This window comes from Bubalus bubalis, chromosome X (assembly GCF_019923935.1).
Source record: "Bubalus bubalis isolate 160015118507 breed Murrah chromosome X, NDDB_SH_1, whole genome shotgun sequence".
Classification (NCBI taxonomy): domain Eukaryota; kingdom Metazoa; phylum Chordata; class Mammalia; order Artiodactyla; family Bovidae; genus Bubalus; species Bubalus bubalis.
The window spans coordinates 131,909,794-131,925,418 of record NC_059181.1 but is presented as its reverse complement, the minus strand read 5'-3'; the positions used below and the strand labels follow the sequence as shown (position 1 = coordinate 131,925,418).

General features: G+C 44.7%; 1 protein-coding gene across 1 annotated transcript; it reads left to right on the top strand.

Annotated features, from left to right (window-relative positions):
• Positions 1-10,410: 10,410 nt before the first annotated feature.
• On the top strand, positions 10,411-13,271 carry LOC102406086 (eukaryotic peptide chain release factor GTP-binding subunit ERF3A-like). The gene is given in 2 exon segments (XM_006065009.4): positions 10,411-11,453; positions 11,455-13,271. Coding segments are annotated over 2 exon segments (1,920 nt in total). The 5' UTR covers positions 10,411-11,099; the 3' UTR covers positions 13,021-13,271.
• Positions 13,272-15,625: the final 2,354 nt, after the last annotated feature.

Here is a 15,625-nt window from a genome sequence, read left to right as displayed (position 1 = left end):
GATGGAAACCAGGTCTCCTGCATTGCAGGCGGATTCGTTACCTGCTGAGCCACAAGGGAGAAGACAAAGACCTAAATCTGCATAACAACCATGCCTGCCCTTATTTCTGTGCTTTTTCTGACATACTCCCATAACTGGCCACCTGCCCACACCATCTTTTGTCTTTGGCTGGAGATAGTCTTTAAGGTGGTGGCTTGGGCCATTTCAAGGAGTAACTCGGTTTTCCTGGTCTCTCCCACGTATACAAGAGGCACACATGTTATTAAACTTGTTTTTCTTGGGTTAGTCTGTTTTTCTTACAGGAAGGGGGGGTTCTCAGCCAAGAACCCAGAAGAAGAGAGGAAAAATGATTCCCTCTACACACACCCTCAAGGGTCCCCCAGTTCGGGGGATGTGCAAAAACTTGACATGAATCAGATAACAATCACAAAGAGCAAGCACTCCAGAGTGTAAAACTCAGATCCTGGGGAATTTTAAATGGTGGCAGGGGGACTGTAGGATAAACCAGAAAAATCAGATATTATATCCAAGTTCAGCTCAGAGTCCAGAGAGCTCAGCTTCTGTAGTTTCTGGCAATGAGAATTGTACTCTTGCCCCCTCTCTTTGACCAGACTTCTGCCTTGTATCCATAAGGCAGCTTTGTGTGAATCAGAAAAAGAAATACTTTGCTTGGATCACCTGGCTGTGCAGCTTGGTGCGTGGATCCTGGACTGGACTCCAGCCCCCACGGTCCCCTTAGCTAGGCACAAGCTGCAGAACCCTTTGTGGCAGCTGTGAGCCTGCTGCCCTTGTGACAGGTCCGCCTTTTTGCTGGCTAACTCGATTCATTCCAACTGCTTACTTTTGTCTGCTTTGTTTCAGGGTCCTGGCTATCAGTAGGGGGGCCCTGCCCCCCACCACCCAAGTCTTGCTTTTGTAAAGCCATGTTCGTCAAAAGCATCCGTGTGCAAATTCCTTTGTTCATAATGGTGGCATTCAAGTTGAATTGTGCATGAAATTGTCTTGCTAAAGAAGCAGCTTTCTCTGTATAAAAGGGGGCAAGAGAAATTGAAGGATCTGATTAGTTAATAAGAATTCTGAGTAGTGAAATTCCAAATTAGCATAAAACAATTTCTCGTTCAGAGCACGTGCAGCACCAGAGTAAAAGAATTCTTCCTCTTTTTTTGTTAAAGCATTTTGTTCTAAAATAGTATAATCACAATAAGACATTCCAATGTGTGAATTATAGTATATTAAGTCATGACTAATTGCATTGATTTGCATTCAGCGTTTTTTAACATCTGTGTGGTAATTATCCTAATCCAATTTGTTATGCAGAATACAATCAGTGTTATGGATGTTAGTGTTTAGGGCCCCAGCACAATTTCCTGTAATAAAACGGAATGAAATACAAAGGTAGCTCAGGTGGAAAGACAGGCACATCTTTTATAGATATCAAACTTCCTTTCTTGATCTCCAAAATTAGCTGGGGGTGGGGGGTGGGGAAGCAGAGATCAAACAAATTTAATTAGCATTTTAAAAGAAGGCCCAAGAAAACAGAGAAAGAGAGCGCGTGCGCTCTAGAGAAGAGCCGAGCTAGAGCAAGCGGTATTCAACCGTCAGGAAGAAGACTTTTTTCTAACAGGCTGTGGCTTTCAGAAGCTGCCAGAAATAATGTCCTGACCCCGCTTAATAATGAACCAATGAGAGCGTGTTCTGCTGACATAGTGCTATTTCAGTAAGGGTTGCATCTTACCTGAGAATCAGGATTTAGCTTTAAACCTTTCATTTTTCTGTTCTTTTAGGTAAAAGGTAGACATGTGCCTGATAGCTCCCAAAAAGTCCTAGGAATCTAGGGCACAAAGTGTCTGTCCCAATGTGAGGGACAGGCAAAGAAAGCAGCTACCTCTGTGTCAGTGGTTGGGGTCCTAGAGACTCTTTCGCCTCTACCTCGGCACACACACGAACACACACACACAGACAGAAAACCTTGCCACTGCTGTGACTTTCCTACTTTGGTACATCCAGTTCTTTAACTTTTGGATCTGTCCCCTTTCAAAAAATTGCCAATTTGCCTCATCAAAAGTACACACCTTAGACAGCAGCCTCTTTCAAAAAGAAGAGGAGTGAGAAGTAGGGAGACTCAAGAGGAAGGGGATATATCTATACAGAGAGCTGATTCACTACAGTTGTACAGCAGAAACACAACATTGTAAAGCAATTATCCTCCCAAAAAAAAAAGAAAGAAGAGAGTAGAGAGAAGGTGAGGGTCCCAGATGTCAGAGAGGGAATAGAGGCTCTAAAGAGGTTAAAAAAAAAAAAAAAAAAGACCTGAGAAGCAAAAGCGGCAGACCGTACAAACACTATTTATTCACTTACTTTGCTATTTAGCTGAGTACACAAGTTCTGGCACCCTGCAAATGTGGAGAGAACCCATGTCTATGGGTAAAGAGAGCAAAGTAGACATCGGGTCCCCTCCAGCACCCATCTTCTCCCCGTCTCCTCCCCTTTTCCACCAGTCAGCCCCCATTCCCTTTCTATCACTCTCTTGGTCAATCCATAGTGTAAACTCCTGGGTCCCCAACCTGACTAATAATGAGAGTCGCCAGGAAACCTTCTTAAATAGCCGCCTCATCTCCACATCAATTCAGATTTAGTAGGTAGGTGGCCCAGCACAAGTATGGGTAAAGCTGCACCCCAGGTGATTCTAATGGACGGCTCCACCCAACTACCACTGGCTTCAGCTCAGGTTTCACCAAGTATGCCTGTCTGTGCAAAATTTGCCTGGGCAAATGAAGGTCACAGTGGTGTGGCAGATGCCAGACATAATGAACAAAACTATGCCTCAGCAGACTAGGCCTGAAAGAGACTTCCTCCTTGACCAAAACTTAGTCAGGCTCCTCTAAGCCCTATTTTCAACTAGGCATCCTTTTCAGCCCTGTCCTTGGCCTGCAGAGAATCCTTCTAAGTCAGTTTAGGGGAATATCCCCCTCACCTGAGATATATGATCACCCTGATATCTAATCAAGTTCTTTATCCCTCATCTTTGATTTCTGTGTCTTTGGCTTACCTTAATAATAATCCTGTTATTAAGCCAGTTTAGCAAGAATTCCCTCACCTTTAGTCTGTCTTAGCTTCCCTGGTGGCTCAGACGGTAAATAATCTGCCTGCAATGCAGGAAACTCAGATTCAATCCCTGGGTCAGGAAGATCCCTGGAAATGGAAATGGCTACCCAACTCCAGTATTCTTGCCTGGGAAATCCCATAGACAGAGGAGCCTGGTGGGTATTGGTCCATGGGGTCCCAAAGAGTCAACATGGCTGAGCGACTTTCACTTTAAATATTTTCTCTTTGTCAGCAAGGGCTGCTGTAACAAGCTACTACCAACTGGGTAGATTAAACAGCATTTATTTCTTACAGTTTTGGAGGCTGGAAAGCCCAAGATCAAGAGGTTGACAGATTCAGTTTCTGATGAAAACCCTCTTCCTGGCTTGCAGACATTCTTCTTCTCACTGCATGTGGGAGAGGGTTGGAAGGTGCTCTGGCCTCTCTTCCACTTCTTATAAGGACACTAATCCCATCATAAGGGTCTCATCCTCATGACCTCATCTAAACCTAATCACCTCCCAAAGGCCCCACCTCCAGATACCATTACAATGGGGATTAGGGTTTCAACATATGAATGGGGGCCACACAAACATTCAGACCATAGCAACATCTAATAAAATTCCTCCTGATAATTTTGCATCCACTTACCCCCTCAGCCTGCTCATTGGCTTGTTATCCTTGTTATATTAAGAATTGAGTTCAGTCTCTCTCCCCTGTTGCAATAGTCTTGAAGAAAGTCTTCTTTACCATTTTAACAAGCCTCAGAATAACTGCTAACAGGTCCTTAAGGGAAAAAAGTACCTCTGCCAGGCACCAGGACTCCACATAGCCAACTATTCTCTAGCTAGTCAAGGCCTGCTTCACTCCATTAAACGGGACCCCAGTGGCTCCACCCAGGTGCCTAATATATAATTAGGAAAGACTCTGCTAAGGATTGGCAGTCCTTGGTGGGGATTTGTTTGCTGTATCTGTGAGCAAAGTTATGAAATTCCCATCATTCAAACAAGCATTTACTCCAGCTCTTGTCATATGCTAGGAAACTGGGGAATAAAACTAGGCCCCTTTGCTCTCAAAATTCATAGAAAAGCAGGGAAGGCAGACAACTAAATAGATAAGTACAGCACACTTGAGAGCTGTGACCAGCTCTTCATAACCATTTGCTGGAAGGTGGGGAGCCAGCTATTGTGATGAATTGGCACAGTCTCCCTTGGATCACACCTCTGAGGTGATGCCTTCACATTGTTTACACTGCAAAGCTGCTCCTACTTCCTACTTTTCTTTCTACATCATCATCCCAGAGCACAACTTTTCCCCAGGGTTTCCTTCTAACTCCCAGCACATTCACCATTTCATGGCTAACCTCTGCCTATAAGATAAAGCTCAAATTTGTTAACCCTCCATTTCAGGTACCCCATGGTCCAGAAAGGATGGTTTAATCCCCATAAGCATCAGCAATCAGCAAGGCATGCTGGACACCTAGCTCAGGAAGTTAGAAGACAAGGCAGTGCACTTTTTCCTGGGACACGGGGTGCAGCGGGAAAGATGGCCACCCCCTGGCCCATCATGCACTGCACTGCATGAAAAACCTGGTGCTAAACCATTCATAGACTACCTGTTTCTGGGTCATGATTTCATATGTAGCAGAGCAGCTCCCTCACTGTGATCTATTGAAAGTCAGCTCTTTCAATAAGGGTTTGTAAAAAACACAAGTGTTTGTAAAAAAAAAAAAAATAGACGAAAGAATGAAGGAAGGAATAATTTAAAAACAAAGAGGAAAAAAATAATAAGTAATTTTTTAAACTATATTAGAAGACAAGGCACTGCAGGACATTCCCTGATTTCTGTGTCTATGCTGTCTTCGCTGGACCTTGGCCAGTTTGGCAGGGGAGTTGCGGTGGGGGTGTTGCTGTAGGGACTTTACAACTCCAGAGGAAAGAGAAGGACTGGGCTAGAAAGGAGAAGCTAAAGAAAAAAAAAAAGTGAGGCATAAGATAACCCACAGAAGCTACTAATTTTGTCAACACCTATAACCACTGCAACTCCATGACAACACATCATGCCAGCTGTGGTGCCTCCCTTCCTAGCAACCAGACTTCTCTCCCTTCTCCCAAAAGCAAGGGAGACAGCAGGATGGCCTACTAGCAACTTTGAGAAGTAGAAAGATAGCCTGATATCTGGGATTGCAGTCAGGCACCACCGAAACACGACCTTGCAAAGAAACCTTGAGGCCTCTCTCAGTCTCCATCTCCTCACCGTTAAAATGGGGATGGGGACTTCCCTGGCAGTCCAGTGGTTAAGACTCTATGCTTCCACTGCAGAGAGCCCAGGTTTGAGCCCTGGTCGGGGAACTAAGATCCCACAAGCCATGAATCGTGGGAAAAAAAAATAAAGAACAGAAAAAATGGAGATGATACTGTCATTCTCCCTACTTCCTAGACAGCCATGCCATGCCCTTGTCCAGGGGATTTTCCCAACCCAGGGATCAAACCGGGGTCTCTTATGTCTCCTGCGTTGGCAGGCAGGGTCTTTACCACTAGTGCCACCTAAGAATAAAGACAGACCAAGGGCTCAAAAACGCTCTATCAACTTCAGCAGGTCTATTGAGCGTGCAAGCTTGTTATGACTATTCAGATGGGCCTGCCAGGCATTTTGAACAGGTTTTTTTTTTTTTAAGATTTATTTTTTATTGAAGTAACATTATATAAGTTTCATGTGTACAACATGATTTTTCTACTTCTGTATGCCCCACAGGATGCTCACCACCAAAAATTTAGATTCTGTCACCTTACAGTTGATTCCCTTTACCCATTTTGCCCTCCCCCTCACTCTTCCCCTGTCTGGTAACCACTATTCTGTTCTCTGTAGCTATGCCTTTGTTTTTCTTGTTTGATTTTTTTATGTTCCACACACACGTGAAATCATACAGTATTTGTCTTTCTCTGTCTGACTTATTTCACTTAACATAATACCCTGTAGGTCCTTTCATGTTGTTGCAAATGGCAAGATTTCATTCTTTTTATGGTTGAATAATATTCCACTGTATGAATATGTGTGTGTGTGTGTGTGTGTGTATATATATATATATATATATATATATATATATATCACATCTTTATTCATTCATCTGCCAATGAGCACTTAGGTTGTTTCCATATCTTGGCTATTATAAATTATGCTGAGATGAACATCAGATCAGTCGCTCAGTCGTGTCCGACTCTTTGCGACCCTATGAATTGCAGCACGCCAGGCCTCCCTGTCCATCACCAACTCCCGGAGTTCACTCAGACTCACATCCATCGAGTCAGTAATGCCATCCAGCCATCTCATCCTCTGTCATCCCCTTCTCCTCTTGCCCCCAATCCCTCCCAACATCAGAGTCTTTTCCAATGAGTCAACTCTTCGCATGAGGTGGCCAAAGTACTGGAGTTTCAGCTTTAGCATCATTCCTTCCAAAGAAATCCCAGGGCTGATCTCCTTCAGAATGGACTGGTTGGATCTCCTTGCAGTCCAAGGGACTCTCAAGAGTCTTCTCCAACACCACAGTTCAAAAGCATCAATTCTTCGGCGCTCAGCCTTCTTCACAGTCCAACTCTCACATCTATACATGACCACAGGAAAAACCATAGCCTTGACTAAACGAACCTTTGTTGGCAAAGTAATGTCTCTGCTTTTGAATATGCTATCTAGGTTGGTCATAACTTTCCTTCCAAGGAGTAAGCGTCTTTTAATTTCATGGCTGCAGTCACCATCTGCAGTGATTTTGGAGCCCAGAAAAATAAAGTCTGACACTGTTTCCACTGTTTCCCCATCTATTTCCCATGAAGTGATGGGACCGGATGCCATGATCTTCGTTTTCTGAATGTTGAGCTTTAAGCCAACTTTTTCACTCTCCTCTTTCACTTTCATCAAGAGGCTTTTGAGTTCCTCTTCACTTTCTGCCATAAGGGTGGTATCATCTGCATATCTGAGGTTATTGATATTTCTCCTGGCAATCTTGATTCTAGTTTGTGTTTCTTCCAGTCCAGCATTTCTCATGATGTACTCTGCATAGAAGTTAAATAAACAGGGTGACAATATACAGCCTTGACGAACTCCTTTTCCTATTTGGAACCAGTCTGTTGTTCCATGTCCAGTTCTAGGGGTGCGTATATCTTTTTTAATTAGTGTTTTTGCATTCTTCAGATAAATACCCAGGAGTGGAATTGCTGGACTGTGTGGTAATTCTATTTTTAGTTTTTTGAGGAACCTCCATACTGCTCTCCATAGCGGCTGCACCAATTTACATTCCCAGCAGTAATGCCTGATGGGTCCCTTTTCTCCACATCCTCGCCAACACTTGTTGATGTTTGCCTTGCAAGGTTTGTAACAACACACATGACGGCAACAGGGACAAGAGGGAACAGCACTGACTCAGACACAGGTTCTCCGAGTCCCCTCCCCCACAGGCACTGGGTACTTGGTGGGATAAATTGCTTCAGCCACCACCTTCCCTCACCTCCTATTGACATGACAGCAAAGCACCTGCTATATCAATCATAGAAACCAAGACTTACCCACAAACAACCATTCCGTACCCCCCATTCTTTTTGAAAACTGGTCATTATCATTCTCGAAGTCCTGGTGCTGGCATGCCCTGAGAAATATCCATTTATGAAAGGCATTGTGCCGCAGAAGAGCCTTTGCAAGCCTTCTTTCCAACTGAATTTGAACCGGCAGACAGGTCCCCAGGCTAAAGAGAGAAGTAACTGGAGTGTGTCTGGCATATTTGCAACTTTTCAGCAAACTACTCCTGACTCATCAAAACATCTCCACTCTTGACTCAGGGCCCTGGGGTTGGGGGAGAGAATGGGCAACACTCTGCCCCATTGACATTGACTTGGCATGTTGGCCAACAAGAAAACATCACACTCTCACTTTTCTTGTTTGCTTGTTCAGCTGCACTGGGTCTTAGTCGCAGCATGCAGGATCTAGTTCCCTGACCAGGGATTGAACCCAGGTACTCTGCACTGCGAGTACAGACTACAGAGTCTTAACCACTGGACCACCAGGGACATCCCCACACTCTCACTTTGAAGGGGAGGAAGCATCACAGACTTCCTGCAAGGTCCAGAGGGAGATTTATTCCAGGGGTGGAAGGACATAGAGTTTTGTCCATTGCCCTATAGATAGCCACCTGCTAATAAGGAGGATCTTACTTTGTTAGGCCTCTGAAAACTCACAAAAATCTCCTTTGGTTATCACTGTCCATCACCCGGCAGCTGGCCCCAGTCATGAGGAATTTTGTGGTATTGCCTATAAATCAGTGTAGCAAAGGAGATCGGCTGCAGCCTTGTATTCTGTGACTCTTGTTCGGAAGCTCTTTTATTTCTTCTCTTCCTATAGGCAGCACATGGGACTGATTTGATAAGGGCCAAGGTCTAGAGACAGAAGTAGCAAGGGGCTTAACAACCAACACCCCCTTGGGTGAATGGGGCAGAGTGTTGCCCATTATCTCCCCCAACCCCAGGGCCCTGAGTCAAGAGTGGAGATGTTTTGATGAGTCAGGAGTAGTTTGCTGAAAAGTTGCAAATATGCCAGACATATCTTTCCTTTCCCTACCATTACTTGAGGCTTCCAGAGGGGTCTGCAGGCTTTCACACAAAGTTCTGAGCTTTGTGACTTTTCAAACATCAAGGCATCAGTAGGGGTCTGAGGTCAGGTGAGATTGGTTGGGGCAGTGGAGGGGGCAGCGGGGTGAATTAGCAGATGAGGCTTAGGTCAGAGCTTTTAAAAGGGCTGAAAATGCTCTCCTTTCATCAATCAAGCTAAAAAAGAGAGAGCGAGAGAGAGAGAGAATGGGACAGAAAATTGGAAAATTAAGTGGAGACCAAGCCAGGAACACAGGGAGCTGTACTCATATACTTCTTTGAGAGTCCTGTACCATTTAAATGCCTTTTAGCCATTTAAAAGCACAGAATCTAGCTGAGTGCTACACAATGTAACCCTCTGCAATGATGGAAATGTGTTATAAATACACTATCCTATAGTGGTAGCCACTGGCCACATGTGGCTGTTAATCACTTGAAATGTGGTTGGTATGACTGAAAAACTGAATTTTAAACTTTATTTTTTTAATAATTAAATGAATTAAACAATTTTTAATTCATTTAAATTGCAACTTTAATAGCTACATGTGGCTAGTGGCTACCATGGACCAGTACTGGTCTAGAGTTACCAAACTCTGGGTTCAAATCCCAGATCTGCCTCTTATTAGCTAGGAAACTTTAGCAAGCTATTTAACATCTGTGCCTCAATTTATTCATCTGCAAAATTGGAATAATAAGGATTCTCACAGGACTGTTGTGAGGATTAGAGGAATTAATATGTATAAAGTGATTAGAGAAGTGGCTAATGCATCATAAGTGCTGTATATAATTTGTTTTTCCAATTAGAGACACAGAGTGACATTCCCATGGCCACCGAGAGGCCTCTGTAGAGAGAGAAAAAGGCCCTTCTCTGCTACAGAGATAGCAGGTGGAATTCATTCATACTGCTTATGCCAGACTTCAGAAGAGATGCAATTCAAATCATGGTCCTTCTCCTGAAGGGCTGGGAGCAGTGTGTGTGTGTGGTAGGGTGTAGAAGGAATGCTCAACCCTAGTCACCATCTGCAACTAGCTCCTCATCACAGATCACAGAATGCTCCTTGTCCTTCCAAGCTCATCCCCCTACAGGTATGTGAGAGAATTCAGACAGGTGTCATCATCCTCAGTAGTGGGAGACAGTTGGTTGTGGCCATGGAAATCTGCATTCGAGTCCCAACCTAACTGTTAACTTACCAAGGTGAGGTTAGGTGAAGGACTTGCCCTCCCTGAACCTCAGTTTCCCCATCTGTAAAGTAGGGGTATCTTAAGTTCTCTCTTCCAAGATCGGTGTGATGACTGAAGGGAATAATGTAAGCAAAGTGCTTAGTGCAGCACCTGGTAGCTGCTATTTCCTTATCCACTTCTGTATGTTGGAATGAGAACCAATCCAAAGTCAGTAAGTGAGTGAGGTTCTTTCACAATCCATCATCAACAATTCTCTGAGCTCAGTTGGGGATAAGGAAGTCTACTTCCTATTGCCCAGAAAAGTGGAAATTAACTGTAAAGGCATGGCTAAAATCCAGTCCTGCTGCCTCCTAGCCCCAGGCCAGGCAAGTGCAACAAAGGGCCTGCTGGCTGCTAATTTCTGATGGGGTTATAGAGTGGTTTTTTTTTATCAATCACTCTCACTGTAAGGAACACAAGTGCAAGTTACTTCATTAAAAGCACTCACACATAACTGGGTACATTTACATATTAAGCAGGCAACTGAGACTCTAATCTTTCTATTTTATGTACAGCTGTAATCATTCCTCAGCAGCAGAACACTTGTTAGATACTCAGGATACTACAGAGAACTCTCAAACCTTTGCTAAGGACAGGTGATGATTTGAAAAGCACTCCCATTCACACGCTGGAGGCAAGCTCCCCTCAACATTCCTTGTACCCTGGTGACCATGTGTGCAGGCACCCCTGGAGCTCAGACTGACACAAAGCATAAACTGAGGAATGACTATGGGTCTCTTGGGCCCCTGAAGTTTGATGTATCTGAATAGGTAACTATTACATATAGGGAGCAGGTCTCTATTAATCTGTGCACCCTGTTGTTGGTTTGGAAATGGAGCAGAGAAGAGAGACAGAAAATTCCAGCGCTCTGAGCAGCAGTTGTGGGAAGAAAGGTCAGTAGTGTGGCTCCGCAGAGTAAAGGAAGGCAGAGTGCCTCTGAGAAACTTGGCCTTCTTACAACACTGTTGTCTCAGATCAGCTCTAAATTCAGCCCCTCCACTCGAAAAATAACTCCAATTCAAAACCCAATCCAGACAAATACCAAACCAAACAAAGGCGTTATAAGAAAACTAGAGGTGCCGCCATATCTGCTGCTGCTGCCGCAGGTGCAAATGCAGTGTCGGGACCCGGCTGCCTCCACGCCGCCGCCAAGGGCTGAAGACGATGGATCTGGGCAGCAGCAGCAGCAGCAGCAGCAGCGACTCGGCTCCCGACTGCTGGGACCAGGTGGACATGGAAGCACCGGGTTTGGCCCTGAGCGGGGACAGAGCCTTCTTGGCGTTGGCGGCGGCTGCCGCCGAGGTGCAGCATGAGCCCCTCAGCTCGGCCTTTAGCCGTCAGCTCAACATCAATGCCAAACCCTTCGTGCGTAACGTCCATGCTGCGGAGTTCGTGCCGGCCTTCCTGCGGGGCCCGAGCCAGCCGCAGACCCACCCCCCAAATGACGTCCCCGGATTCTATGAAACCTGTACGGGCGCGGGCGACCCTCAAGGTAAAAGGCTGGGACGTGGAGGGGGGGGGGGCACCTGTGGAACATTCCAAAGAGGAACAGTTATTGTGGCGTGAAGGTTCCAATTCAGCCGTTACCATGGAACTCTCAGAACCTGTTGTAGAAAATGGAGAGGTGGAGATGGTTTTAGAAGACTCATGGGAGCACAATAAAGAAGTAAGTGAAGCCGAGCCAGGGGGTAGTTCTTTGGGAGATTCGGGGCCCCCAGAAGAAAGTGGCCAGGAAATGATGGAGAAAGAGGAAATCAGAAAATCGAAATCTGTGGTTGTACCCTCAGGTGCTCCTAAAAAAGAACATGCAAATTTGGTATTCATTGGGCATGTCAATGCTGGGAAGTCAACCATTGGAGGACAGATCATGTTTTTGACAGGAATGGTTGACAAAAGAACACTTGAGAAATATGAAAGAGAAGCTAAAGAAAAAAATAGAGAAAGTTGGTATTTGTCCTGGGCCTTAGATACAAACCAGGAAGAACGAGACAAGGGTAAAACAGTAGAAGTGGGTCGTGCCTATTTTGAAACAGAAAAGAAACGTTTCACGATTTTAGATGCCCCTGGCCATAAGAGTTTTGTCCCAAATATGATCGGTGGTGCTTCTCAAGCTGATTTGGCTGTACTGGTAATCTCTGCCAGGAAAGGAGAGTTTGAGACTGGATTTGAAAAAGGTGGACAGACAAAAGAACATGCAATGTTGGCAAAAACGGCAGGGGTGAAATATTTGATAGTGCTTATTAATAAGATGGATGATCCCACAGTAAATTGGAGCGTTGAGAGATATGAAGAATGTAAAGAAAAGCTAGTGCCCTTTTTGAAAAAAGTCGGGTTTAGTCCCAAAAAGGACATTCACTTTATGCCCTGCTCAGGGCTGACTGGGGCAAATATTAAAGAGCAATCAGATTTCTGCCCTTGGTACACCGGATTACCATTCATTCCCTATTTGGATAATATGCCAAACTTCAACAGATCCATTGATGGACCAATTAGACTGCCAATTGTGGATAAGTACAAGGATATGGGCACTGTGGTCCTGGGAAAGCTGGAATCAGGATCCATTTTTAAAGGCCAGCAGCTTGTGATGATGCCAAACAAGCACAATGTGGAAGTTCTTGGAATATTTTCTGATGATGCTGAAACTGACTATGTAGTCCCAGGTGAAAACCTTAAAATCAGACTGAAGGGGATTGAAGAAGAAGAGATTCTTCCGGGATTCATACTCTGTGATCCTACTAATCTTTGCCATTCTGGACGCACATTTGATGTTCAGATAGTGATTATTGAGCACAAATCCATCATCTGCCCAGGTTATAATGCAGTGCTGCACATTCATACTTGTACTGAGGAAGTTGAGATAACAGCCTTAATCTCCTTGGTAGATAAAAAATCAGGAGAAAAGAGTAAGACACGGCCCCGCTTCGTGAAGCAAGATCAAGTGTGCATCGCCCGTTTAAGGACAGCAGGAACTATCTGCCTTGAGACATTCAAAGATTTGCCTCAGATGGGTCGTTTTACTTTAAGAGATGAGGGTAAGACCATTGCAATTGGCAAAGTTCTGAAACTGGTCCCAGAGAAGGACTAAGCAGTTTTCTTGATGCCCCTATACCATACTGGGAGAAGTGACTATGATAAAGTTCACCATCTTCTCTTATTTACTACACATTGACGAACTTTTCTCCATCTTTTGCAAAGAAAAATTTCACAGCAAAAATCCATGTTTTGTCAGCTCTCATGCTGAGATCTCAGTTATGTCACTGCTGAATTTACCCACAATGTCCTCCTCCTATTCCATTCTGCTTCCTTGAACAAAATCAGTAAAATCTTTGTAACTGATGTGGATGTAATTGTCTATAACAATGAAAAATTAATATATTTTTAATTTTTCATTTTCCTTTAGGATACTTAGACAACCCTTGTTCCAATCAGACCAGAGTGTGTCAGTGTGTGTGTACATGTTAAAGACAACTAACATGTGACTAAAATATTCCATCTGAAAAAAAAGAAAACTAGAGACCAGTATCTTTCGTGAACACAGACCAAGAACTGCTCAACAAATTATCAGCAAATTGAATTCTGCTAAGTCACTTCAGTCGTGACTAACTCAAAAGCATATATACTATATGATTCCATTTATACAACATTCTGGAAAAGGGAAAACTACAGAAATAGATCAGTTGTTGCCAAAGGTTGGTATGGGGCATGGGATTGATTGCAAACGAGCTCAGACAACTTTTGGTGGATAATGAAAATCTTCTATATCTTCATAGTGTTGGTGTTGGTAAAGACATTTGTCAAAACTCACTGAATAGTACTTAAAAAAAAGAGAACTTTATGGTATGAAAATTATAGCTCAATAGGGACTTCTCGGAGAAGGCAATGGCACCCCACTCCAGTACTCTTGCCTGGAAAATCCCATGGATGGAGGAGCCTGGTAGGCTGCAGTCCATGGGGTTGCTAAGAGTCGGGCACGACTGAGTGACTTCACTTTCACTTTTCACTTTCATGCATTGGAGAAGGAAATGGCAACCCACTCCAGTGTTCTTGCCTGGAGAATCCCAGGGACGGGGGAGCCTGGCTGGCTGCCGTCTATGGGGTCGCACAGAGTCAGACACGACTGAAGCGACGCAGCAGCAGCAGGGACTTCTCTGGCAGTCCAGGGATTAGGACTTCACACTTCCACTGCAGGGGATACGTGTTGGATGCCTGGTCAAGGAACTAAGATTCCGCATGCCACATGACGCGGCCAAAAAAAAAAAAAAGAAAGCAAATGATACCTTGATAAACCTGACTTAAAAAACAGGAATCGTATTATGAGCCTATGATAGAGAAAGGGCCTACCAAGCTTGTTTTCCATCCTGAAGGCACGTGTGTTTGGGAGGGAATGTCTCACATTCAGGAAGGACTTTCATACTTGCCCTGTTTGTCAGAATGCCAACCTTGGGAGGTTTGCCTTTTGATTAACAGTTGATTAATAGTTGATTAACTATTTAGGGAAGAATGGTGCAAATGGAAAACAGTCACCAATGCACACTAGGGCATAGGTTTTGACATCAGGCCGATATGGGTTCAAATCCTAGCTTTGCTATTTCCAACTTCTGTGACCTGGGTAACCCATTTAATCTCTCTAAGCCACAGTTTGCTCATTTCTAAGACAAGCAATAATATCCAGTTATCTCCCTGGGGTAGGTGAGAAGCTCAGATAAGCAACAGAAGTGAAAGTGCCTGGCACCCAGGTGTAACATAGTGATGGGAGATAACATAGGAAGTAATGTATATGCAAGTGTTTGGTACATGGTAACCAATCTTATTCCTAAATCAAAAGATGCTGTGGGGTAGAAAGAGGGCAGTCTGGCTGGTAGGAAAGTTATGTGGGAGGGGTTGGTGCCTCCCACCTGCAACCACACTTAACCCTGCTCCCCACTTGTGACAATACCCATTCAGTGGGCGACCTACATTCTGGAATTTCCAGGACAGCCACAACACAAGTCCATCCTCGCAGGGGACCACATGTCAGAGTTGGGGGGAAATAGAGGGACTGTGGTTAGGGTTAGGGTTCCTAGCCTCTCCCTCCTGCGCCTTCTTCCTATCTCTTCTTTCTTCTCCACCCCAACAGTGGCGAAGTGCCCAGACTTCTTTCGTAGGAAATCAAACAGAACTAGGAAGGTAAATCTCCTGGGGCGGGGGTGAGGGGTGGGTAGGTAGGGGAGGCAACCAAAAGTCCACCCACCTCAGTACAATACATTTGAAGTCCAACTAGAAGTGTTTGAGAAATCACCGCTCCTGTAGTTATCTGTGACACCCCTCCTCTCCCCCGACCCCATACCTTCTCCCACCCTCTCTGCTCCTGTCGCCCCAGGAGGTGGCTACAGTTGAAAAAACATTTGTCTCCCAGCTGATCAACCGGGACTGAGAGGAAGACGAATTATTTCGGTTCAGCAGCAAGTGCGAGCGTGGGTTTTTCAGCACCCGCCCCCCCTTTTTAATTAATGAACAACCTCGTCCACGGCCGCTCCCCGTATGTATGCAAAACAGCTTCTTCATTTGAAATCCCTGTTGTTGAATGTGTACGTGGGGCACAATCACATTGCCGCCCCCTGTTTTGCATAAGAAACCGCTGTTTCCAAGATAAGAATCTTTTCATTTAGCCGTCATGAGCTCATCTTTTTTCCTGTGCATTGTGGCTCCGG